The sequence below is a fragment of the Amphiura filiformis genome, chromosome 16, assembly GCF_039555335.1.
Source record: "Amphiura filiformis chromosome 16, Afil_fr2py, whole genome shotgun sequence".
Taxonomy (NCBI): Eukaryota; Metazoa; Echinodermata; class Ophiuroidea; order Amphilepidida; family Amphiuridae; genus Amphiura; species Amphiura filiformis.
In genome coordinates this window covers 26,713,483-26,740,113 of record NC_092643.1, presented here as the reverse complement: position 1 = coordinate 26,740,113, position 26,631 = coordinate 26,713,483, and the positions used below count along the sequence as shown (strand labels likewise).

Sequence of the window (26,631 nt, the reverse complement as noted above, 5' to 3'; positions counted from 1 at the left end):
GAGGTGCTTTACTCGCCTGGAGTACATGTCCGTCAACATGTGTCATCAGTTGGTAAGAACCTGCACGGACCAGTCTTCAATTTGGAAAGCACCTTTCTACATAGTAATAGATGTTGCAACCTTTCAAATTGCACACATAATAACAAAATTGTTATAATCTTGACAATTTGTCATTCTTTTCACACAAAATTTGTACCTCTATATCAAAACGATGCACTTGTCGGCTGCTACATGTGCCTCATTTCACATAATAACTACAATGTAGGAATAAATACCAGGCTCATCTCAAATGGAGGTCACTTCAAATCATCCCCAAGTGACATGGTTATGGAATGTTCTCTGTATTAATAAGCCATGTGACTTGGGGATGATATAAAGCGACCCCCACTTGAGATGAGTCTGGTATTTATTCCCAGTTATTTAATATGTGAAATGAGACACATGTAGCAGACGACAAGTGCATCCTTTTAATATGAATGTACACAAATGAGGTATCAAACTGCAGCAAAGTTCACACATTAATTTACGAATTTGAACATTCGTAATTAGTTATATTAAGAAATGTGACTATCAAAAAAGTATGCTCTTTGTGTGTGTTTATTTCAAAAAAGACTTGGGAATTCAAAAAACATAAAAATCAAAATGTTACTACATTTTGTATTCGGAAGAAAGGTAACATTTGGATTTGGATAACAAAAACATGATTTGTTCCAAATTTCTATTCTTTATGGTAAAAAAAACTTCTTTATGGTAGAGAAAGCAAAGAATGTTAGCGTATTTTCAAATGTGTTGTCACTAATCATTCAATGTTTACTGAAAGCCATGTATTTTAGTTATCATTTGCAAAAATCCAGGGCTCAAAAAGTAAGTAGGTTTTACGGTTCTTGAGTTATAGGGACAAAAAATGTAAATTCTCTATATTGTTGAAATTCTCCGAAAATTTCCAATATGATGCATATCATGTATGCAGGGTTATACTTGCAGCTATAGTGTAGCCTACCACTCACTTCATTCACTTGTAGATCAATTTTTGTATAAAAATATAAAAAATTGATCCATCAAAATTACATACCCTACATGCAAACACTGTTTCACACACATTTTAAGATAGTGTTACATTTGTAATAAATCGGATTAACTACCATAGCAATAGATGAATACAATTTTGACTATAAAATCACCCTGAATTACAAGCAGGTTGCACTCATCACCTGTGTATGTCTGTAATCATAGATTGAATACAATAATATGGTTCAATTCATACCGCATGAACGTTGTAGTGCAAGGCGATATAGTCAAAATTTGTATTCATCTATTGCTATGGCAGATAATCCGATTATTACGTCACTTCTACAGCGAATAGGGTTAAAGTGTAGTATCGTAAGAGTTCTTGTTTTTAAATAGTTTTGAAACCCGCAAAATCCAGTTGGGTTAGGTGGGCAAGCACTTTTTTAATCTTGCTTTATTGTTTACTGTCTATTACACAAAATTGTAAAACATTGACATAGAAATAGAATGTTAAAACCAAGATGAGACTCTGTATCAGATTCAGATTTGGAATAAAGTTACCCAATCATGACTCGTTTTCTCCCCCTTTGTCTAACATCCTCCAGTTTCTTTAAAACATCTGCAGATTTCTTATACGATTGTCCATACACCTTAAGTACTCTCTCAAAAAGTTCTTCCGTGTTAGGGTGGGTACTGAGAAACGCTCTCTCCAAAACATATAAATCAACACCTTTGTCCTCGTGAAGAGTAGAAATTTGACTCAAACCAAAATCTATCAAGATCAAAGGGGATGATGACTCCGGTTGTCGTAGCAACATATTGGATGTTGTCAGATCTCCATGTATGATGTCACAGCTGTGCATAGATGCTAGAACACTACCAATTTTGTCTGCAAGCTCTTGAAGTGCTGTTTGATCATCAGGGGAGGTTGATTTTTGAAGTCTGCGAATGAAGTCTCTGACAGTGACAGAATCTTGGATATCTTCCATGTAGATGCATTGGTTTTCCTGGTCCACAAAGAAGACAGTTGGAGTGGTGATTCCTGAGGAAATAAGATAAAAAGTACAGAATATGGGTAAGTATCATACTTTCAATATATCCCAAATGATCAGATTAAGTTTGACTATTTTGTAAAAATTATTTTTACCTAACAGGACAATCAGAGGCTCACATTGGAACGAGCCAGGTCAGAATTTCAGCAAGAATCAATTCTCGCAAAGATTCTCGTAAACAAATTTGTGTGCATCAAAGTTAATTCTTGCAAATGTTTGTAGTTTTACACAGAAGTTGATTTGCAAGAATCAAATGATTACCACAAATTCATTCTGCAAGAATCAAGATTGGTTCTCGCACTGTGAAACAAAATTCTGACCCCGCATGTGCCAGTTAATAGACCCCCTTTTTTTCTGCAAATCTACCACGCACCCAATGACCCCCTTTTTTTCATTAGATAAAATCCAAGCTGCAAGTCTGCCACTCAATGACCCCCTTTTTTAGAAATCTACACCAAATCTCATCTACAATAACAAAATTTTTGTGTGCAGAACATGCTTTTATTATGAAGTAATTCATTTTTGTAGCAATTTTGACTCCAAAATGACACATTTTTGCCCCAAATATTATTTTTCATGGTCAATGACACCAAATGTTTAGTGTTCCCACACAATGACCCCCATTTTTGTCTCGCCTGAACTTTGTTCAGGATGGGACTTAGTAATCACTATTTCTGTCTGTCCGTCCGTGTGGATGTGTGTAGGGGGGTGTGTGTGGATGTATGTGTGTCCGTCCGGAGCTGTATCTGGGGAACCGTAAGACTTACGGCGACGCTACTTGGTGGGAGGAAGGGTATCCAAGTTTGCTCCAGTAATCGTATGTTTTCGGTGAAAAATATGCAAATTAACATAGCTAATTTGCATAATTTATCTGAAAATCAGCGCAAATTGATAGCGGAGTTTGTGGACAGACTATCTCAAGATCCGCTGGCGCATGGTAACGAAACCTGGTGGCAGCTATGATACACATCTGCTGATCACCTGATTAGTTTTTCGGCGAAAAGTATGCGCATTTAGTTGTTAATTTGCATAATTTATGCGGAACGATTCTACAAATATGGTTGGAAATCCGCCTTGTGGAGCTGTATCTGGGGGATTCGTAAGATCCCTAAGCCCTATGATGATGAAACGTGGTAGGGGTAGTATGACCAGAGGATCTCAACCCGATTCGATTTTCAGCGCAAAATATGGTAATTAAGTACCTAATTTGCATAATTTATGCATAAAATGCAAAAACCTATTTTCTCGGAGACTAGGGGTCGCACGTTCTCCAAACTTGGTGGGTGGGTGCATCTTCACCCCAGACAGAACAAGTTTGTATTGGTTAGTGCGTCAAGGTCACCCAAGGTCATCCAAGGGTCATCTGAGGTCAAATGACTAAAAACTGTCGTATGGGCACGAAACTTGGTGGGTACGGTCAACATAATGTGGTAGGGGGTAGTATGACCAGAGGATCTCAACCCGATTTGATTTTCAGCGCAAAATATGGTAATTAAGTACCTCGGTTGCATAATTTATGCGTATTTGATGCGTATCAAGCAAAAAACCCTTGTGAACAGCTTATCTGGAGATCCGTATGGGGTATAGTGACGTAACTTGGTGAGGAGTAGTGGGGCCAGAGGTTCTTGACCTGATTAGATTTTGAGCGTAAAATATGGTAATTAAGTACCTAATTTGCATAATATATGCGTAATAAGCAAAATACCTTATGAACAGATTATCTGGAGATCCGTATGGGGTACAGTGGCGTTACTTGGTGGGGAGTTGCGTGGCCAGTGGTACTTTCGACCTGATTAGATTTTCAGCGCAACATACTTTATCCAATTTCGTGAGGTCATAGGTCACATACAAGGTCAAAGGTCAACTGAGGTCACCAAATCTTTTAATAACTAATTTTCAACTGTGCATCACATATCCAACTAACAGCTTGATCGATCATGTAATTAAGGAAATATGGCGACTTTAAGATAGTCGCTTTCCATGTAAAGTATAGCAAAGTAGCACTTTCAATGAGTGATAACTCGTAAAGGAAGCATCTTTCTGTTTTGATTTATTTCATGAAATAGTTCTTTGGTATTGCCAAATTTGATTTTTCAGCGCAACATACTTTATCCAATTTCGTGAGGTCAAAGGTCACATACAAGGTCAAAGGTCAACTGAGGTCACCAAATCTTTTAATAATTAACTTTCAACTGTGCATCACATATCCAAATAACAGCTTGATCGGTCATGTAATTAACGAAATATGACGACTTCAAGATAGTCGCTTTCCATGTAAAGTATAGCAAAGTAGCACTTTCAATGAGTGATAACTCGTAAAGGAAGCATCTTTCTGTTTTGATTTATTACTTTGATGAAATAGTTGTTTGGTTTTGCCAAATTTTTGGAAGGTCATTACGGGGTCATCCGGGGTCATCTGAGGTCAAGTTATTAAAACTGTCGTATGGGCATGAAACTTGATGGGTACAGACAACATTGAGAGCCAATTTTTTTTTTTTTTTTTTTGGAGTCATCTGAGGTCAAATTATTAAAAACTGTCGTCTGGGCATGAAACTTGGTGGGTACAGTCAACATTTAAAGCCAAATTTTTGGAAGGTCATTTTGGGGTCACCAGGGGTCATCTGAGGTCAAATTAGTGAAAACTGTCGTATGGGCATGAAACTTGGTGGGTACAGTCAACATTTAAAGCCAAATTTTTTGAAGGTCATTTTGAGGTTACCAGGGGTCATCTGAGGTCAAATTAGTAAAAACTGTCGTATGGGCATTAAACTTAGTGGGTACACAGTCAACATTTAAAGTCAAATTTTTGGAAGGTCATTTTGGGGTCACCAGGGGTCATCTGAGGTCAAATTAGTAAAAACTGTCGTATGGGCATGAAACTTGGTGGGTACAGTCAATATTTAAAACCAAATATTTGGAAGGTAATTTCGGAGTCACCAGGGGTCAACTGAGGTGAAATTAGTGAAAACTGTCGTATGGGCATGAAACTTGGTGGGTACAGTCAACATTTCAAGCCAAATTTTTGGAAGTTCATTTTGGGGTCACCAGGGGTCATCTGAGGTCAAATTATTAAAACTGTCGTCTGGGCATGAAACTTGGTGGGTATAGTCAACATTTAAAGCCAAATTTTTGGAAGGTCATTTTGGGGTCACCAGGGGTCATCTGAGGTCAAATTAGTGAAAACTGTCGTATGGGCATGAAACTTGGTGGGTACAGTCAACATTTAAAGCCAAATTTTTTGAAGGTCATTTTGAGGTTACCAGGGGTCATCTGAGGTCAAATTAGTAAAAACTGTCGGATGGGCATTAAACTTAGTGGGTACACAGTCAACATTTAAAGTCAAATTTTTGGAAGGTCATTTTGGGGTCACCAGGGGTCATCTGAGGTCAAATTAGTAAAAACTGTCGTATGGGCATGAAACTTGGTGGGTACAGTCAATATTTAAAACCAAATTTTTGGAAGGTCATTTTGGAGTCACCAGGGGTCAACTGAGGTGAAATTAGTGAAAACTGTCGTATGGGCATGAAACTTGGTGGGTACAGTCAACATTTATAGCCAAATTTTTGGAAGGTCATTTCGAGGCCACCAGTGGTCATCTGAGGTCAAATTAGTAAAAACTGTCGTATGGGCATGAAACTTAGCACGAGGGGTACAGTCAACATTTAGAGCCAAAATTTTAGAAGGTCATTTCAGGGCCACCTGGGGTCATCTGAGGTCATATTAGTAAAAACTGTTGCATGGGCATGAAACTTGGTGGGTACAGTACAGTTACCATCAGCCAGATAATCGTGCCCAGCCAATAACCGCCAAATTCATTTACCTCTCTACCAACAGTTATCGCAAAAGCAGGCGGTCACAAAAGCAGGCGGTCACAAAAGCAGGCGGTCACAAAAGCAGGCGAGACTCGTGGTTCGAGAACCGCCTTGTCTTAGAACCTGCCACTAAAGGACCCCCTTTTTGACACAAATCCCCACCGATAGACCCCAGTGTCGTACAAAATGTACTCTGTTAGGTACAGGTACATCGCTTTCATATTCAAGTGCCCTCCCCCCTCCGGGTGGCTGGCCCACTTTTAATAACCTGCTTCAGTTTTGATGGAGTTGGGCCCTTCTTCCACTCAGGTATTCAATTGTACTACTAGCCTACTACATGTAATTAATACTCATATCACCACGGTATGATACTGGTAATCTATAGTTTTTGGCAATTGTTCTTCAACTTCTTCCGTGTTTTGCCGATTTGGTGCTGTTTAACAAGGAAGTGGGATTATGATTGGCTAATTGAATCACATCGTCAACTCCTTCACTGATCAAGATGCACAACATCACATGACCCAGCAAGGCGTGACCTACATTAGCTTCCAGAGCTGAGATAACCATTTACAGCAGTCCTAGGGGGGTGATTGGCTTTACAAAACTTGGTATCTATGCTTCCATGTCATTCTAACATCCGGGTATATATGGCTTCATAACCCACTTTCCAAATAGCCCGGTAGTGTCACGCGAAATCAATGTGGATCGACACCACATTACTACCCAGGTACGAACCCACATTGTGTAATGTGAACACAGCCATATGCACTGCTGCAAGCTCAAGCGCCCTATTATATGAGTGACTACGTGTTATAAAAAATAATAATCATGCTGCAAGCTCAAGCGCCATATTATATGAGTGACTACGTGTTATAAAAAATAATAATCATCATATTAAATGATCAGCTTTTTTTTAACACTGGGAAGAGCAGTCTTACGTCTTGCTCGTCATTAGACGTTCACTTTTCGTATCTCTTTCCTTGTTGGAAAGGTATAATTTAAAGGAGATAGGAACATGTACTACTCTGCCATGTTTGGCTGAGTAACGGTACATGAACACGGTCTTTTGTGCCTATGTAAATTAGTCATTGTGTAAAGCTGTGTTTATACCCATGGGTTACTCTTCATCAGACTGAATCATTGTCGTTAACTGCACAAGTTATGTGTGCAATTCTAGAGAACGTTGACCGACAGAGGGTGTCAATATAGGCCTATGTGTCGCTTTTGAAAAACAGCGAATCATGCGCATGCTCAGCAGGCAAATACGACATGCTTGATGTCTTAACTCCTAGAAAGTTTCCACTTGTCCAAGGAGACGGACGAAATCGTGCTGTGCAGATGTGCGGGTGCGAAGACAGTGATTTAGTACACTGATCATGCGTGCGATTCAGGTTTCTGCAAAAGTGAATGAGTATAAATGCATCTTTAGAAATGACCGGCGATTGTGTGTTCTCAAGTGGGTTTTATCATGTTAATTAGTGACCTGACACACATAAATTGTATTGGTTCGATCAAGCATTGAAATGCTTTCATTTTTTGTACTGGATCGTTCAAGTATGTCCAACAAATTTTTCAATGTAAGTAAAAATGGATACTATGGCCAGAGTTCTAGGGCTACTCGTCATGCTCGTAGACGTAGGACCAATGACCTTGCCAAATAATATTAAATATCATCATACTAGGTAACCCAGGCAAACCTTAGTTTTAAAACACATTTGCTAGTCAGCCAAATTCGCTGACAATGTCAATGCATTTTTACATAGAAATTTAAAACAAGTGCCGAAGAAAGAAACCTACATAAATATGTTTGTTATATTTCGCTTGACCCAAATATATAATTTTTATGGTGATAAGTCACCCGCACATGGAATTTTAGAGGGATTTGGATAGCAGTTCCATTAAAAAAAAGCTGAGCTATCATAATGAGACTTAAGATCTAGAAACGCCCCCGAAATGCCGTTTTGGGGAATTTTGCTAGCTGAAACTTTTTGATGAAAGTCAATCTTTTACAAGATGTAACTTTGCTACGGAAAGTGCTATGAAAAAATGGTTTTCAGTTTTGGCTTTGTTTACTCAAGGGCTTTAATTTGATATATAAAATGATGCAGTTTGATGGCAAATTTAAATTCACCTAGCATACCTAAATAATCAGACCCACCAGAACAAAATACCGTATTAATTTCTGACATGATCCATCATCCTGTTCTGATTAGTCACGATTATGCACTTTCAGTTTCCCACAGCGTTTGAACGGAATTGGATTGCGTGCTTTTTTCGATGTCTAGTGAGCAATTTTTTCATTATTTTGAGAAAATGATGTCAAATTTTCTATTCTATATTGTTTGGTAATAATGTCTTTTGCCAATAGTATGTTTAAAGTTGTAATTTTGTGTTTTTGATCGTAAAGATCGGATATTTTTTTCCCGATTCGCATTCTGAACCCTTCGCAAGGGTGCCGATTTCGCAGAACTTTTACGATAATTTTGCCTTTTTGGACACTTAAATGCTTTCGATCCTTAATTTTGTTTCAACCGAGTCTTAAATTATCAAGCACAATACAGTTGGTACCACATTTATATACATTGATGAAATTTTAAAGATTTTTTTCAAGTTTCTAACCGGCGAAAATCGTTAAGTGTGTATTTCTCATTGACATCCAAAATGGCGTAAGCCAGTCCTCAATATACATAGGTACGGCGTATATAGGACTGGCAAGCGAGTCTAGTTCTGATGATGTGTGTACATAGAAGGTTCAGAACTCAGAAGAGCATATATATTCTTTTAATACCTTGTTTTCTGCAACGTAGGATTGAGCGTACTTCTTGTACAATTCGCTTGTTAGTTAATTTGGCATCCAATGTTGGATGTCTGTATTTCTTTTTGAAACGTTGTTTGGCGATACACGGGCGCCCCATAAAAACACCACGGTATATTTTTGCTTCAGCTCCTTGCTTTATTAGTTGGCTTGAAGCCAGCACTGGGTTGTTATCAGTCTCAGGATTCGCAGTAGATGCCGCCATAGTCACAAAATACTGAAAACCTAGCTGTAAAAGGCGAGCCGATTCAGAGTAGAAAAGTTTGTCACACCTTCAAAATTCTGCACCTTCACTAAATAGGTGTTTCTAGTCTGAAGCTTAAATGGCTTTAAATTCCCTTGTAAAAAAATGTTTTGATTTTCCGGTTTTTAATATACACAGGACACTATGTAAGCATGGGTCAAACTAATTTAGTTTATTTTGGAAGCATTTATTAATTTTTTTCCTTCAAAATCAAAATAACAGTAATCATTTGTAATTATTTCTCTAAAAATGTATTTTAAAAACGCAGCAGCCGAGACGAATGTATGTCAAAAGTTCACGAAAGTCAATTAGGGATCAACCTGGAACTTGTAAAACTATATCCTCGATTTATTTATTATAAAAAGTCTTTGAATAATATAAATAAAGTGCCATATTACAAGTAATGCGTTAAATAATTGGCATTACTAACGCATTACTATGATCTTCACGCGTACAAATAAAATAAAATCCAAGCCAAAAGACTTCATGCCGGACTTCATGCTTTTAAGATGATCCCTTTTGTCCCGGCAAAAATCAGCTGTTCGCGAAGTGGGCGTTTTCATTTTTCAGAGGGGTGATACTCAATCATTTTGTTGCCTAACTCATTTTTGCACTGAAATCCTTTTTTTAATGTCGACATTTGTCAATTTTGAACAAGCAATGTTATATTAAGTTGAAATATACATGATAGAAAATATAATGACATTACAATAACTGAGAGGTTCTGGTACTCTCTCTGCAGAGTATCCCTACAGACGGAGTGGGACGTGCCGCCTGGGGATTGACCAAAAAAAAAAGTTTTGTAAAAAGTAAACAAATCACCTTTGATCAGTGCGTGCCAACTAGACTGCGTATTGTTAGATGCCGGGGTCATGGGTTTCAGAGGCTGGGGTTAGACAAAATAATGAAATTAAAGAAAGGGTTTATATAAACTTTATTTTCCTGAGAAGTCACAGGTTATTCTTGCGAGGGAGCTGATGATTAAACATCATAAAACTGAGCTGGTAAGAAATAATAAAGATCATGATCATGATGATTAGCACCGTATTATTGTCATTGATGATCCTGTTGAGTGTGTGTTGTATAATATAAAAGCAGTTACATGTACTAATAGGTATGAAAGGTGAATTCAACTTTGCCATCAAACCACATCATTTTTATGTATCAAATTAAAGCCCTTGACTTTGAGTAAAGAAAGCCAAGACTAGAAACCGTTTTGTCATAGCACTTTCCGTAGCAAAGTTACATATCATGTCAAAGGTTGAAAAAAATATCAAAAATATTCAGCTAACTTTTAATGCATCAATTAAAAAACAAAACAGCATAGTCTCATGATAGAGCAGCTTTTCTATGTGGAACTGCTATCAAATTCCCTCTAAAATTCAATGTGCGATTATCTCATCACAAAAATATTTGGGTCAAGTGAAGTATAGACAACATATTTATGTAGGTTTCCTTGAAAAATCTGTTCTTTTAATTTTCTATGTAAAATAGGTATTGTGTTTGGGCCAATTTGGCCGACTAGCAAATGTGTTAACAGAGGTTTGCCTTTCATACCTACCTAAGCCAAGACCTACTGTCAGTATTAAAGCTATACTACTAGCACTAGGGCATAATTATACCCTGACATGACAGGCTGCTGAAAACATTAAAAATAAAAAGGCTGAAAGCAAGCAGGAAATTAAAGCCATATATGACCCGTTCTGACAAAACCAGGAACAAGTCGTAATTTTTGATATTTCATGATTTGAATACAAATGTAAGCATGAGACAATAAGCTTTAAAATGATACCAAAATTATATACATAACATCAATACTTTTCAAGATATGGATAATTTTGTAAATGATACCTTGATATTTTTGCCGAACTGTTATTCTGAGTAATAGGCTAATTAGTTTCCTGCTTTACTCAGGATTAGGCCGTGTAAAATTAATATTTTGGTTCTCGTCCCCTCCTCCTCAATTTCTGGGATTTGTCAGATTTTTTTTTTTTTTTTAGATTTTTCAATTTTTTTAGACTTTGGAATGATTTATGAAATCTTCATACATATACATAAGTTTATTAGAGAACAAGCATCACTTCCAAGTCTTTTTGTGGTACTCTAGGGGTTTATCCTCAGAATCTCACATTTGAAAAAAAAAAAAAGGGCCTCATCGTTTCCTCGAGCACTATTGGAGAAGACCGAAAACTACTGACAATGCTAATTTTACATTGAAAAAAAAAAAAAAAAAAAAAAAAAAAAAAAAAAAAAAAAAAAAAAAAAAAAAAAAAAAAAACACCTCCCTCCCTCATCAATTCATGAAAATCCTCTGGACGAGAACCAAAACATTAATTTTATACGGCCTTATCATACTTCAACTGTCAATTATTGATTATATAAACCTCTTTTTAATAAGTACTTTCAAGGATTTGAAAGTCCGCTCAGTCCCAAGGTCAAATACCATGAAATTAACAATTCCAAAATTTTATTTTTTTATGGGAATGTCATCTTTAAAGGCCTATAACTCAAAAACATGCCTAGCAACTTGTTCCGGGTTTTGTTGGAGCTGGTCACATATTATTTTGCCATAAAATGTTAGCTTTTACCATCAGCGCCAGATATATCCCCTTTTAATTTTGAGCCGAACAACTAAGACAAAGCAAAAAAAATTGGAATACGTGTCAATTCCAATATGTATCACTCCTTCGGTCTTGCTACGGTACGATCCTTTGTTGTGTAAATCATGTACTGTGTTATGAACATCGCGAATGCATTCGACTAATATTTCCATCGTAATAATAAAATGACGGTTCGTGCATTTTATTCAAAATTTCAGATTTTGACAAAACTACGGCACCTAGGGGCTTGATTTTTGCAGGGTATTTTGGTGTAATAAAGTACAATATAATCGTGTAAAAAAACAGCATTTTGAAAAATATTGAAGGCGTCCTCCTCAGCAAATGTTATGATATGGCTTTAACTATCATGATAGCCTCTAGTCTGTGTAGTACCGAGTAGTGCACCCTAAAAAGTGTATAAATTAATAGTGTGCACTATAACTTGATGGTGATGGAGGACTATTTTTATGTATGTTTAGGCCTTTAAAAATTTACCATGGTAAACAATGATTTATAGGGGTTCTTAGGCTTGTTTTTTAATACATCAGAGCTATTCAGTACAAATTACAAACAGGCAAAACATTATTTTTCACAACATTTTTGTGTATTTTATACCAAATATGTAAATTCAAATATGAATAAAAAAAATCTTCCCTATTATTTTCAGATTTTAGGATCGGTCGAAAAAAATACCGGTATATATCTCTTTTAGGCCTAATTATGTAAGCATACTAAACAATGTAAAAAATAAGCGCCCATCCAAAATGACTTCATTAAGCACCCTGGGTGCAGTGTTCGAATTAAGGTTACAATTTATGGTTGTCCGTCTAAGTTTTTGGGTGTCCGATCTTGGAATATTTAAAGATACACATACAAAGGTGAGTTTTGGCTACAAATTTATGGTTGTCCGGCGGACAACAGAATCAGTATCTTTGGTTGTCCGGCGACTTTTTTAGTTGTTCCGGGCAACCGGACAACCAAAATTTCGAACACTGCCTGGGTGGTTAATGGAACCAATATGTAATCTAAGTTGCCAGTTAACAAATGTCTTATGTGTACTGATAGGGGATTCTGACAATGATATGCAAAAAATCTCTGCCATATCCTTGTAAAATGCCAAACAACATCTTGATCCCCCTTAATGCCATGCGTCAGAGGGGCACTTTTTTCTTTCATTTTTGTCAGCCTGCCCCCCCCCCCCTCTTTGCTGGCTACGCTACTGATTGCTGCTTGCCTTGTGTCATTGTTGTTTTAGGCCAAGTAAAAAAAATAACATGTATATCGTCCAGACTTTTTCAAAAATCGGTGAGTGAGGCCTTTATTATTTGTTATCATGATAAAATGGGGAGGCCCCTTATTTTTTTCTTTATTTCCCCAAAGCCCTACCCCTAGCTTGAGAGAATGTTTGGAATGTGTTTATAAATGATAACCAAGAATTTCCAAACATGTCTCTTCATTACAACAAAGTAAAGGAGCAAAGAAGAAAAATAACAAAAACAGGCCCGTACGCAGGGGGTGCGACAGCACCTCCCCAAATTTGCAAAAGTATACAAAAAGTCCCAACATTTCAGAATTTGCGAGCGTAGCGTACCGGTGGAAAAAAGTCCACCTTTTCAAAATCAGCACCCCCAAAAAAAAAAAAACCCTGCGTACAGGCCTGAACAAAAATATTTGAAAATCTTCAAAAATCGGTGAGGGCAGGGACGATATACATGTCATTTATTTTACTTGGCCTTATCAATTCAATATTATTTTGTTGATACACATCATGTAGTGTTATTTTATATTTTTGTGTTATTTATTTTTTTTACAATCACAAGCTTTCAATTTCATCCTAATTTGATTAATGCCCTAATTAACAAGTATATTAATTAATCATTACATAAAATAACAATATTGATACAACAAGTTAGCATTTGGATATCACATTTTACATCGTAACTCTTCATTTGTGAACAGAATTTTCCTGAATATCAACTTTATTTTATTTTTTATTTTATTTATTTTATTTCAGGCTTATTTAAAGAGAGTAGCCTTGATCAGTTCTGCTTTCCACAAGGGCCTGGCCCGTTGTGAATCATTTGTAATCATTTGCTTGCTCAGCCGAGATAACAAACCGATATCATGCATTGTTTTAACGGTATTAGTCTCAAACAGAGCTGATAAAGAAAGTTTAATGACCCACAATTGAGATGAACATTGAACTAAGTGTCAACACTCAGGAAATAAAATCGCGGACGTTAATTGAGTATTTCATCATTTGACAGTTTGAAGCAGTTGTGGGGACCTGGGCTCAGAGATTGTACTCAAATTGGATTTTCAATAGTGCGAATAATTTGTCACTCATTTTTGCATTTGTGTATTGTGTCTATTTGCAGATCCTCAACATACAGTAAAGGATATAACAGACAGTTGACAGAAATCATCTTGGAATCGCTCAATTTAGATATTTGAACTGCTTCCACAATTTTTGCTATTCAGAGTGACAGTACGAGGAACATTTAATTAAGGAGCACTCTGCCCTTCACCTTGTATAGAAACTACTTAAGAAAATCATCCATATTTCGTGCTCATATCAGAATGGATATCCGATACGCATAGGAGATAACAACAGTTTACCGTGGGACAACAACAGCTATATTTTGGGATATATCTTAGATCATTTTGGTAGAATTTTGTGTCATCCCTTGACTTGATTTCAATTGATAGTAAAATAGATTGAGAATAAAATGGCTTCTGTACACATGCCCATGAGTTATGCTAGTTTACCTACTGAGGTGCCAATGCTGTATCATGAAGGAGCTTCTTTGAATTGTCAGAGGGTGAGTGATAATCACAAGTAGTGCGATATATTTTATATAATTTCCATGTTTCAATGCAATCTGTTACTGGTAGTACTAATCTTGTCCTAATGCCTGGATTTTGTCAGATTGACAGAGAAATATCACCATCATATCATCTTAGTACCATAATTTCACACTTGACTACATTTATTTTTATTTTACTGTTTCACATTGCAATGGAGCGGTGTAAATGATTGTTTTTGAGAGTATTATTTCAAATAATAATATTATTTTGATATGTAAGAAGTGTTGTGATGTATAAACCATGGCATTCGCTGACAGGTGTCATAGTTACAACACAATACTTCCAGGCCCGTAGCCAGGATTTTTTGTTGGGGATGCTGATTTTGAAAAATTTAACTTTTTTTTTCCAAGGTGGGGGGGGCAATTTTATGAAAAGTGGACTTCCCCAAATTTAGCCCTTTTTTGAAAAAAGCTTAAAAATTCTTAAATTTTGGGACTTTTTGTATGGTATACTTTTGCAAATTAGGGGTGTGTCGCACCCCTCCTCCCTGGCTGCAGCTCTGAATACGTCCTACAGCTTAATTCCCACATTGCGAAGTGATATTGTTAGTTGAATCATAATATAATCAAAAACATTTGTATTAAAACTATAAATGAATGTATTTGTATCCAATGTCTTATATATATATAATCATGATAATGGATCCACTCAGTAAGAGTATCCCCTTTTTGAAATTCTGGATCCACTGCTATGTTGGCTACAAATGGTTTATATTCTTGAACTTAGAACTTGAAACATTAGAATGCAAATTAACAACAACAACATGTGCTAGCGATATCTCCTTTATCTTATAAGCCCGGGGGCACTCCCATTTTAGAGGTGACGCGTATGTAGGGCTTTTAAGACCCCCTTTTCAGCATCGCTGTCACCCAAAGAACACGTGCTTTGTCACCTGAAGCCCCACTATTTTTCCATTTGAACTGTCACCCAAAATTTTTCAATTTGAACAGCAACTTCCAAAATAGAAAGAATAATAAAGAAATTTGAAGCCATTTTGAACTAGAAATTCAATGTTCGAGGTTTCTGTAGCACTGTTTTGGCTCTCACCCGGAAGGTTCCATTTAAAAAAGGTCATGTTCTCACCTAATAACCACATATTTTTTACATTTTGCTCTCACCGAATGCCCCTTGCTGTAAAAGTGTCTATATCCATTTCATATTGAAGTGCCCCCCAGGCTTATAAGATAAAGGGCAGAGACTAATCAGGGGACACCGAGCCTGATTGAGGGGCAACCTTTGTTTTTTTTTTCAATAGAATATTTTGCATTTTTCAATCAGAACTTGCTGAAGGAGTGGTACAGGCTTTTAGTTTTTTATGACATCCCCAAACATGGGCGTCAATCTGGGGGGGGGCACGTTCCCCCACCTTTTGGCAAAATGACCCATTTATTGTTCTTTTCTGCCACCTTTTGAGGAATCCAGGCCGATTGTCCCTCAACATTTCAAGCCGGATTGGCGCTTATAATGTCCCCAAAACAAGTGTCCCCTGCCAGTAAAAAAACCTTAGACATGAAAACATTGCCCAAAGATATTTTGCTTTGGTACTACCACTGAATTTGGATATTAAAATTTTTATTCACTTCTTCATTTTGAAACACTGCAGGTTCGATTATCATTAGCGGAGAAGGGAATACAATATCGAAGCCGCATCATTGTAATTCATGACTTTGAACACTTGGAGCCATGGTTCCTGAAAATTCAACCACTCGGTACAGTGCCAGCTCTGAAACATGGTCCAATAAGAATGATTGAAACAGAAGCAATTATCCTCTATCTGGATCAGATCACAACACATGGTAAGTTTTTAACCCCCTGAGCACTACCTATCTAACATTGCCTCTGATTGGTCAATTACATGATATCTTCACTTTATTCACCAATCAGAATGGAGCTTTGCAAATAATTTACCCCAATTTTTTTGTGTGGTAAAATTATTCTAACAATGTTGCTGATTGGGCCAATTGATACTGAAAACTTCTTTTTGGCCAATCGGCAGGTAGTTCTCATGGGGTTAAAAAAAGGACAGTGCTGGGCCTTAAATTTCCCTCTATTATATGGACCCAGGGCAAAGAAGAAATAAATAAACAAACAAACAAATCTGTCAAAATTATATTCTTCCTATATTTAATTCAGCTTCTTCCTATATTCAAATCAACAATCATTGGTAACAAGTAGGTAATGATGAATCAAATGGACAGGGACACAATGCACAAAACATTTACAGTCTGTCCACAACTCCACATAGAAGTACAAAGTAGACCTCGGAAACTGGAGGTATGAGAATAATTATTTCAGTGCAATGCTTCTTTGGCGCGCCAACTGCTGCGCGATTTGTACTTGCCGAGCGCACCATGCTCTTTTCACGTCGCGTTCGAGTGTGACGCAAAGCATCGACCCCCGATGCCACAGATTTGCTTTGTACTTCTATGTGGACAGACTGTAGGCCTGGTTTAACTATATGGAGGTTAGACTTAGGGAAGGATCCCTTTAATCTTTTCTTTTCCTCCTTTACTCCAAGCAAAGTCCAATAATTAAACTGCATCCATCTAATATTAAGCTACATGACTATATTTGCCTTTAACAGGATCTATAAGATACAATAGGGTATCTTGAATGTGAACTTGGGAATCCCGCTTGATCTGGGGAGAGTGCTAAACACTACACCAGCTGTCCAATGTTACTGATACACAAATTTTGAAGTCTATATCATATAAACATATCTCTAGCCACACATGAAAAACATACTTTACAGTGAGGTGTAATATCAACGGATTTATACTAGTAACATAATTATTGCTTTATAACATAAATACACTTTTGGAATTATTTGTCCCAGTTTTGTGTTTATGTGGTGAACCAGTGATGACATCAAAATTTAGTCAATCTTGGCTGCCCCCACTCACCCAAGTCACACATTATGGCTTTAAAGGATCGGATCAGTGGCTTAGCGTGGGTCATCATATGTGACATGATCAAGGGAATGAGTCGCATGTCGGCAATTTTCAAAAAGAAGTTTTTAAAATCATTTTCTGTCAGTTTACAAATGCTACATTTTGATGCAAACCCCATCAAAATCAGACATCTGGTTACAGAGTTATGAGCAATTTATCAATGACTGAAAACAATATAAAACAAAAGAATTTGAACACTGTTTTTGCCAATATCTCAAAAACAATTTTAGCGACATCCGACTCATTCCCCTTGATCATGTCACATATTGGGGGGCACCGACCATGATTGGGGGCACAAGCCATTTTTCGCCATTTTCCTATGGGATTTTTTTTAATTTCAGATCGATTAAAGCACGTGGCCCCATGCCCCTATGACGCTATGCCACTGGATCGGATAGCAATGTATGCACAGTATTTTTTGTGGGAGCTGAGAGCACATCAGACACACCAAATTGCATTCTGAATACAAGGAAATATGTCCTGCTGATATCAAATAATTTTGATTTTCTTTTTAATTTTCGCGATATATGCAAATTTTATGCAAATTATTTGAAACTAACCAGTCAGATAGAGGGATTGAATGACCAATCTGACAGTTTAGTTGTTGTAAACATCTCAAAAAAAGTAACTAACCCCCCTTAAATAATGACCATTATTCAAAAACAGGTGATTGTATTACAAATCTGTAAAATGCGTTGGAAGCAGAATTTATTTCTGCACATTTTGACACCTTATTTGTAGCAATTGACTAAATATTGACGTCACAGCGTACATTTAAATCAATGTAACCCAAGATTTGAAAGTTACAGTAAATTGTATTGATTTTGTATTCAGTGTATAATGGAAGGAAATCTGTGTACTGATATCTGAGTGTTTTTGTATTGTAAAAATTTGTATGTAAGTGCAACTTTCAAATCGGGACCTCACTACATTAGATTGACTGGCATTTTATTGTTTTCTGAGCTATCGTATCAATTGAGGTGTCAAAATGCGCAGAAATAAATTCTGCTTCCAACGCATTTGACAGATTTGTAATACAATAGCCCCTTCTTGAATAATGGCCATTATTTAAGGGGGTTAGTTACTTTTTTTGAAATGTTTAGTTCAATTTATTAACAATCAATATCTGTGACCACCTTTTCAGCTTTCACACCAAAGCTTCAACCTGACTTAGCAACCAAGGAAGGACAGAAGTCGGCATATTATCAAAAACTCCTGAAAGCAGTGAATGTAGAACTCATTGTGACTGGGTCAGGATGTTTTAGGAATCTTACGGCCAACTGTCAACTACCATCATTTGCAAATGAAACATTCCTCAAAAGTAAGTTTGCTTTAAGGCAATCGGAAAATACCCTGGGGTACTCAAGTTTGGTTTTGGAAGGGGTGGGTACCGATGAGAATTCGAAAGTGGCCCCATCAATATACCAATAATTTTTCAAGAAATTTGAACTCATTGATATTCCAAAAGTCATAATTTTCAGCTGATTTTAACCCAAATTGTCTTAGGTTTCCCCAAATTTTGGAGAAATTAAAACAATTTTGGCTAGATTGAGGCAAAATTGAGCTATATTTTCCAAAAACAAATTTGAACTAGACTTAGCTGTGGTCTAAGACCACGAACACAGCCGTGTTGTGACCCCTTAATCACCTTTGACCCCAAAATATATGAAAATCCGATAGACATGTGGCATCACTTTGCTATGCTTTTTGTGGCAGAAGGGGTATTTTGAAGGTATATCGTTTTATACCGGAAGTGACCCCTTACTGACCTTTGACCAGAAATGTGTGTACACCATATAGACACTGTGTTATAACAATGCATGTGTGCAAGTGGCGTCACTGTCTTACGTAATTTGTGGAAGAAGAAGCATTTTAAAGGTATTTCGTTTTATTGCGGAAGTGACCCCTTAATGACCTTTGACCCCAAATAAAATAATACCACATATAAACTGGGTAACCACAATTCATGTGTGAACATACCGTTACTGTCCTATGTTTTTCTTAGCAAATAAAAATTTTTGAAGGTTTTTCGTTTTATACCGGAAGTGACCCCTTAATGACCTTTGACCCCGAATCTGTGTACACCCCATAGACACTGGGTAATAACAATGCATGTGTGCAAGTGGCGTCTCTGTCCCACATAATTTGTGGAAGAAGATGCATTTTAAAGGTATTTCTTTTTATACCGGAAGTGACCCCTTAATGAGCTTTGACCCCAAGTAAAAAAAAAACCACATATACATTGGGTGACTGCAGATCATATGTGAACATACCGTTACTGTGCTATGTTTTACTTAGCTAATAAAAATTTTTGAAGGTTTTTCGTTTTATACGGAAGTGACCCTTAATGACCTTTGACCCCAAATCTGTGTACACCACATAGACACTGGGTAATAACAATGCATGTGTGCAAGTGGGGTCGCTGTCCACGTAAGTTGTAGGAGAAGATGCATTTTAGTTGAAATCACGTTTTTGACCCCTGTGACCCCTACTTGACCTTTGTCCCCACGAGTTTCATGTGACATGTAGGGGCATGGTCAATGATCATTGTGACCAAGTTAGGTCAAAATCGATGTAAGCATGTGAGTGCTAGAGCAAATGTAATGGTTGACAGAAAGAAGAAGAAGAAAGAACCTGTAAGAAAAAAGACACAGCCGTGACTAACGTCACGGCTGTGTAAAAAAGGACCCAGTCCATATACCAAAATTGACCTAGAAAAAGGGTCATAAGCTTGAAAAATCTGCAAACATCAGCCTATTTTGAAACAATATCAAAACATTTCAGTCAAAATCAAAAAACAATTTTATGCGGCTACCAAAGAATCCCCAAATCACTAAATCTGGGTTATTTGGAGCCCTAGAACAGGGTTGGTTTTATTGGTCACCTAATTCTTCATTTCTTTAGTATTGATGATATGTGATGCTATCAAGCAAAATCAGTTGGAACTCAGAAATATTAAATTTTCAGTTTCGTATAGGATGATAGTAACAAACATTTGCAAAGCTGCATTTTGCAAAAAACCCCATTGCAATTGAAGAACCAGTTCCAAAGATATAAGCAATTAAAGAGTTTCCAAAACAATAGAAAACAAAATAAAATATTTCCTATGTTTGGCTATATCTTAAAAGCAATATGCTGCGAGTTCCGACTGATTTTGCTTGATCGCATCACATATAATTATTGACTGAGGAATTAATTGTCTGATATGATAGTGAAACCCTTTGCATCGGCCTATCAAGAAAGCTAATCTGTCTACTAACACTTTAATTTTCAGATAATATTGAAGAGGAAGTAGAAAAGATGAAGCGTCTATCAAACAAGCACCCTGATCTACGGTATGAGTATTTGAATATGAGTGAGTTAACACAGGCCAGACTACAGGCATTAAATGAACCAGAGGTGATAGATGCATTGGAGCAGTGCAATAAGACATTGAATGATGTAGAAAGTGAACTAGCAAAGAGGGAACAGGAGTACAATAGTAAGTAAAACAAAGTTGGAAACAGTGGCAGCACCAGGGGGGGGCATGAGGGGGAAATTCCCCCAGTCAGAACTCTTGCCCCTGTTCCCCCAGTAAAAACCCAAAATTACGAAAATTTCATCTGTTTGCTGTAATTTTGCGCAAAATTTGTTGATTTTGCCCCCCCCCCCCCTGAAATTCACTTTTCCCCTCAAAGCCCCCCTGGAAAAAATTCCTGGCGCCGCCACTGGAAATAAATTTAATACTTGAACTTCCTATTTGCAACTTTGCTACGTTGCATCTGGAATCGCCAGACTTCATCAGGCAACTGACCCGCTGGACTGGTCACGTAACTGACGGCTAGGTATCGTCTTGATAGCCCAGTCCCATGCATGAGATAAGTTAAAGCGGAGTCCCCCATCTCTTGTTCAGTGATGGCTGCTCAATACACTCCCAGATGGCTTCTTTAATGCCTCTCCTATGCCACTGTTCCTCCTACTACATTAGCAAGCTGTTGGTTTAGTCCTTTTCATTCATTTCTTGTGTTTGCAACTGCATTCAAGTCAAGCCCAAAGATCATGTTCAGTTCAATTTCATTTTATCCAATCATTAATACAAACAACATACTAATATGCACCGGGGGTCTAAGGGGGCGTGAGCCCCAGTATGATCTTCATTTTCCAAAAGTTTCTAACTTCTCAGAGGAGCACATACACCCTCAGACACCCGGTGGCCGTTTTGCGGCCATTTTTGCCATTCTATTTTATATAGGAGCGCAAATTTTGTTTCTTGCTCCGGGCGCTACTAACCCTAGTTACACCACTGGGCACAGCACAGGAAGTTTTTCTGCAATTTTCGGCCTCTATGGCTTATGCCACTAGCTCAGGTTTGGTACTGTCCCCCCATTACAATGGGATGTGGTCAGCTTTAAAAACATTTAAATCTTGCCCAGCAGAACCCCGAGCAGAACTCCATTACCTGGTACTCATCAGTCAAAACACAGTTCTTTAACCCCAATATGTTGTACATAGTGTATAGTGACCTTTGAATGGGTTGTGCAAACTCATACTCATAGTCCAAATCTAAGTTGAGGTCAATTTTTAGGTTGATTGTTGACTGGAGGTTAATGAACTTTGCTATGAAAATTCAATCGTTTTGGCTTGAATAATTTGGTTGACCTCAAGTTGGGTAGTGATATATGCATATTTCGCCGGCGAGTGCAGTATCGATCATAAAGTTAATCGCACATAGCGAACACGGCACACACGCCATATAAGGGCGGTTTGTCGGCATGCTTCCAGTGCAATCGCAAAATAAGCAGTGACATCATTAACAAAGCGAACCAATATATTCGCCATAGAAGTGCGGATGATGTAACAGGATTAACTACAATAGCAATAGGTGAATACAATTTTATAATATATTGCCCTGCACTACAAGGTTACAGGTTGCATTCATCATACCTGTGTATGTCTGCAATCGTATATTGAATACAATACTGCTCTTTTCAAAGATATTAATTTTACAGGTGCAAGTGATCAGCATGATAATTACGATCCAGGTCTTTATCCCTGTTCTTTGACATCTGTGGTTCAATGCAGAGGTACCGTATGAACATACTAGTGCAGTGCAATATATTCAAAAATTGTATTCAGCTATTGCTATGGTAGTTAATCCTGTTACATCATTACTTTTATGGCGAATATTGTAGGGTTATGTCAGAACGGTCCACATTTTATGACACTTTTATTTCTTCCTTCATCAGGTAACCCATCAGGAGAGAAACCATGGCTGTGTGGTCAGAACTTTACAATCGCTGATATCTATCTATCTACACTCCTCCATAGAATGGTCCTTGCCGGCCAAAAGGAAAGACTCTGGGGTAACGGTTATCGCCCGCTCATTGCTAGCTACTATGAGCGTGTCAGACGCAGGACAACATTTCAAGAAAGTTGCATGTGGGCAAACGAAGTGTATAGCAGTGTGATTTTACCCATGATGACGTATAAGGCAAGAAAGAGCGCCCCCTATGTAATTGGTTTTGCTGCAGCTGCGATAGGTATTACAATAGGAGCAATGATTTACTACAAAGGGTTTCCATCTTTAAAACGCTGAGAACATCTTAAGTGTATTCAGTTTAAATTTTATCTTATTTTTGTAAATACTACTGCATTATACTACACCAGGCACAAAAAGAAACTCGTCAGTTATATTCATCCTTGCTGTGCAATAACTTGATAATTTTGGATTATTCTGAAATATACATTTTGTTAATTGGACTCTGTTTTCTCATTTGACACCCTGTTAGTGAAAAGCGAACAGAATTGACAAGATATCGCCTCCAAAGCCTGAAACCCAAAAATCAAAAGTTACATTTTCAAACGATTTTCAATGGGAACGCAGCGTTGTATTGCACATAAGCACCACGGGCCAATCAATAAAGCACACAGTGTAACAGGCACAATTGAATCGTTAAAATTGCAACTTTTTATTTTGGGGTTTGAGAGTTTGAGGCGCATATCTTGGTCAATTCTTGCTCAATGTTCACGAACAGGGTGTCAAATGAGAAAGAAAAGTCCAGTTAACAAAATGTATATTTCAGAATAATCCAAAATTATCAAGTCATTGAACAGCAAGGATGAATATAACTGACGAGTTTCTTTTTGTGCCTGGTGTATAGCATCAGCTCAAAGGTGATGTTTCATCATGAAGTAAAATTTATGGACTTTGCCAAAAAGATGAAACTATGACCCTAAATTATATATCTGTATTTTTCTAGGTCATACTTCTAGTGTGTGGTGAATGTAGTCAACATCAGGCCCATAATAATATGTAACTAATAGCCAGTAACGGGGTTTGTTTTTTGGTGTTGCAGGATTTCAAAAATGTGGACCTTGAAAACAAAATATGCTTCCACCACCAAAAGTTGTTGTTTGACATGTTTTTGTAACATTTCCACTGAAGAAAATGGATTCTATGTAAACATTTCTTTAAATTGTGGACTTTTTTTAGCACATATTAACATATAAACAATATTTTTTAATTTTGCCGTCAAGTAATTAAGTTTTGCCATTAAGCGATACTTAAAAAATATCATACATTTGGAAACAAAAGTGGAACTCTTGGCTGCAGGCTTGCCAACACCATGTAACTTGCACATTTTAAACATTGCTTGCCAAACACGAGCAAGCCTAGTCTTGTCTTTTTCAAACCAAAGATTTACTAATAGTAAATAGTAGCCTTTTATTGTCTATTTTCTAAGATTTACTGATAGTAAATTTAGAATATGAAACTCTAATATATTTTATGTACTACTGTATTATGTGTATTACTAGCTAATGTATTCCAGCTATAAAACATTCTGCAAAAAAATACTTTATATACTATCTTAATGACAGTCAAATTTTGTTTTTATATGTGGCATGATTTTTGTTCATGCTCACAACTTTAACTAGCATGCCAATAAGTTCAAAAAATTTAAAATCTATTTTTGCTAAAAATCTTAAATGGTTTTATTGTCAAAACCAAAATTACATTACAGATGATGAATCGTGTTTGCCTTTGAGTGATATGATTTCTTTAGAAACTGTGTTTGTTATAATAATATTGTATCTTGTTAATATGAAACTTACAGGGAGGTTCAAGTTTACAGAAATCTTTTGGAGGTTTGACCAAACAAGCCAAAAGTTAAAGGCTTCATACTGTGGTTTATAGCCACCCTGTATTTATGAATTCTGTAAGGAAAAACTAACTAGTCTTTCTCTATAAAATTAAGCCAGAGAGCCACTCGAACCTACCATGCATGAAGTCATCACGAGCAGACAAACATGGGACAGGGTATTAATTTCAGCACAGGGCACGTCCCTGCGCATGATGCGTTTTGGGTCCCAATTTTGGCAAATTATGAACATTCAGTAGGTATCATTATTTGCTATCTCTGGAAGTCAACATTTTGGGGTATGATTTCAAAATGGCATCAGGTATTATTAGCTTTTTATATTTTTCTGCTCAGTGTGGGGTTTTCCCTTTTCTCGTATAAATTTGACTGATAATGCCTGAAATCACTTGTCCTTGGTAGCTCTTGGTCTCCAATTCTTGTGGCGCCAAGAATCATTGTTTTGTGCACAACATATTGCAACGTCCAGCAAAACATATCCTGCAAATAAAGACCTATAAGTATTAAAGAGACATGTCTGTGTTTTGTGTGTCATTTCTCTACAAATGATTAATGAATCAGTTTAGTTAGGGTATGAAATAGGAATGCCCGCTCTATGCTGACAACATGCATTGGTATGTGAGTGACCCCCAAGGTAAAATATGGTAGAATATCAGTGTAAAGAAATTCAAACTAGTTGTATATTACAGAATGATAATAGAGTGCAATGAATGTTCTCTTCATGATTATTAATTATGATACCTGTTATTCTGAACATTAACTTTTTGTAAGAAAGGAAGAATCTTATATAAAGGCCTGTGTTGTGCATTTCAATATTTTACTGGTGTAAAGTTTTAAACTTTTTAAGTTTATAAATACTATGTATTTATCACATATACTCTGATCAGCTCGTAATTGGCAGGACTCATAGCAGTGGGCGTAGTCAGTGGGGGGCCAGGGAAGGGGTGGCTCCCCCCCGCTTCGCCATGGCCGCCGGTTCATGTAAGGCCGTCGGTAGATGGAAGGCGTTTGGTGAAAAAAATTAGGTTAACAATAGACTATTTTTTACCCAAAAAGGGGTGAATTATTTTAAAAAATGATGAAAAATTGTGTCAACAAATCACAACTAAATATTTCCGTCGGTACATTTACAAGTTGTGCCCCTTGGTTCCAAAATCCTGGCTACGCCACTGACTCATAGCATCGTGGATTGATATAGAATAGCGTACACACAGCTTGGCACACCACCTACATGAACCACGATTTGCATATTGCTTGGAATTTGTGGCGTAAGTTGGGACTTTAATGACGAGCGCAGTAACAAAAACTTAATAATATACTTGCCTATTACGAGTTGATCATAGTATAAAATATACCGGGAGTGCACTATTACTCATTGTCTCCCCTTATTTCTTTTTAAAGGAATTTTTATTTGTAATGCAAATGAAAATGAAAACAAATTACAGAAGTCAGTGTGATCTCAAACATGCTCATCTATCAAGACACAGTTCCCTGAATATGTTTGTACATTCATAGATGACCTGTGAATAAGTTGGGTACAAAAACTCATACTCTACAACTTGAGGTCAAATTTTGAGTGGTGTAGTTAACTGGGGGTGAAACAACTGTGTTGTTGGATATGAGACTTTTTGGTTCCTAGGGTGAAGCCGGGGGGTGAAGGATATGTGTCCAATAACAAGCACCACTATGTTTGTGCATGGTCCCATTCCAAAGTTCCTATTTGGCATTACTGAGTACACAGTGGCTTAGCTTGATGATAAGTTAATTTGGCGCCCACTGGACCTCTGCCAGATTATTGCCAGCACAGATATTGGAACAATATCTGTGTTGCCAGTGGATCCCGGCAGGGGCCCTAAGTGGGCATACCATTCAACACTTGTCAGTGGCGTGGCATCACAGGGGTATGTGCCCCCCAATTGAAAATGTAGAAAATCCCATCATGAAGAAAATTGCCAAAAATGTTGTGCCAAATCAGGCTTTGTGACTCCTCCCCCCAACAAAAAAATCATGCTTGGTGACCACCAATAGGATGGCTAACACTACACCACTGATACTTGCTCTGCTTACTGGAATATGGTACTGGAATTAGAAGGTGTTCTGTTTCCACCCCAAGATGCCTCACTAACCTTTGTAAATTATGTATGA

The 26,631-nt window shown here is 37.2% G+C and overlaps 2 protein-coding genes across 3 annotated transcripts; one reads left to right on the top strand and one right to left on the bottom strand.

Moving 5' to 3' along the window:
- Positions 1-286: 286 nt before the first annotated feature.
- Positions 287-9,002, bottom strand: LOC140135814 (EKC/KEOPS complex subunit Tp53rkb-like). Its single transcript, XM_072157436.1, has 2 exons — positions 8,661-9,002; positions 287-2,050 (listed from the first exon to the last, which is right to left on the bottom strand). Exons 1-2 carry the CDS (start codon positions 8,890-8,892, stop codon positions 1,566-1,568), a joined length of 717 nt encoding a protein of 238 aa, XP_072013537.1. The 5' UTR covers positions 8,893-9,002; the 3' UTR covers positions 287-1,565.
- On the top strand, positions 2,015-22,979 carry LOC140135813 (ganglioside-induced differentiation-associated protein 1-like). 2 transcript variants are annotated; one of them, XM_072157433.1, is made up of 6 exons: positions 2,015-2,083; positions 13,910-14,353; positions 16,003-16,195; positions 18,495-18,671; positions 20,625-20,831; positions 22,576-22,979. In XM_072157433.1, the coding sequence occupies exons 2-6, from the start codon at positions 14,261-14,263 to the stop codon at positions 22,923-22,925; spliced, it is 1,020 nt and encodes a 339-aa protein (XP_072013534.1). In that variant the 5' UTR covers positions 2,015-2,083; positions 13,910-14,260; the 3' UTR covers positions 22,926-22,979. The 2 variants fall into 2 exon arrangements, with proteins under 2 accessions (XP_072013534.1, XP_072013536.1); XM_072157435.1 differs by lacking the exon at positions 2,015-2,083 and adding an exon at positions 9,811-9,935.
- Positions 22,980-26,631: the final 3,652 nt, after the last annotated feature.

What these genes read in the sequence shown, in the direction of transcription:
- LOC140135814 (XM_072157436.1), bottom strand. Translation starts at nt 8,892, where the DNA reads ATGGCGGCATCTACTGCGAATCCTGAGACTGATAACAACCCAGTGCTG. An exon ending in CCTACGTTGCAGAAAACAAG is followed by an intron (nt 2,051 to 8,660) that starts GTATTAAAAGAA and finishes TTATTTCCTCAG; the next exon opens with GAATCACCACTCCAACTGTC.
- LOC140135813 (XM_072157433.1), top strand. Translation starts at nt 14,261, where the DNA reads ATGGCTTCTGTACACATGCCCATGAGTTATGCTAGTTTACCTACTGAG. An exon ending in GGATCAGATCACAACACATG is followed by an intron (nt 16,196 to 18,494) that starts GTAAGTTTTTAA and finishes CCACCTTTTCAG; the next exon opens with CTTTCACACCAAAGCTTCAA. An exon ending in AAATGAAACATTCCTCAAAA is followed by an intron (nt 18,672 to 20,624) that starts GTAAGTTTGCTT and finishes TTTAATTTTCAG; the next exon opens with ATAATATTGAAGAGGAAGTA.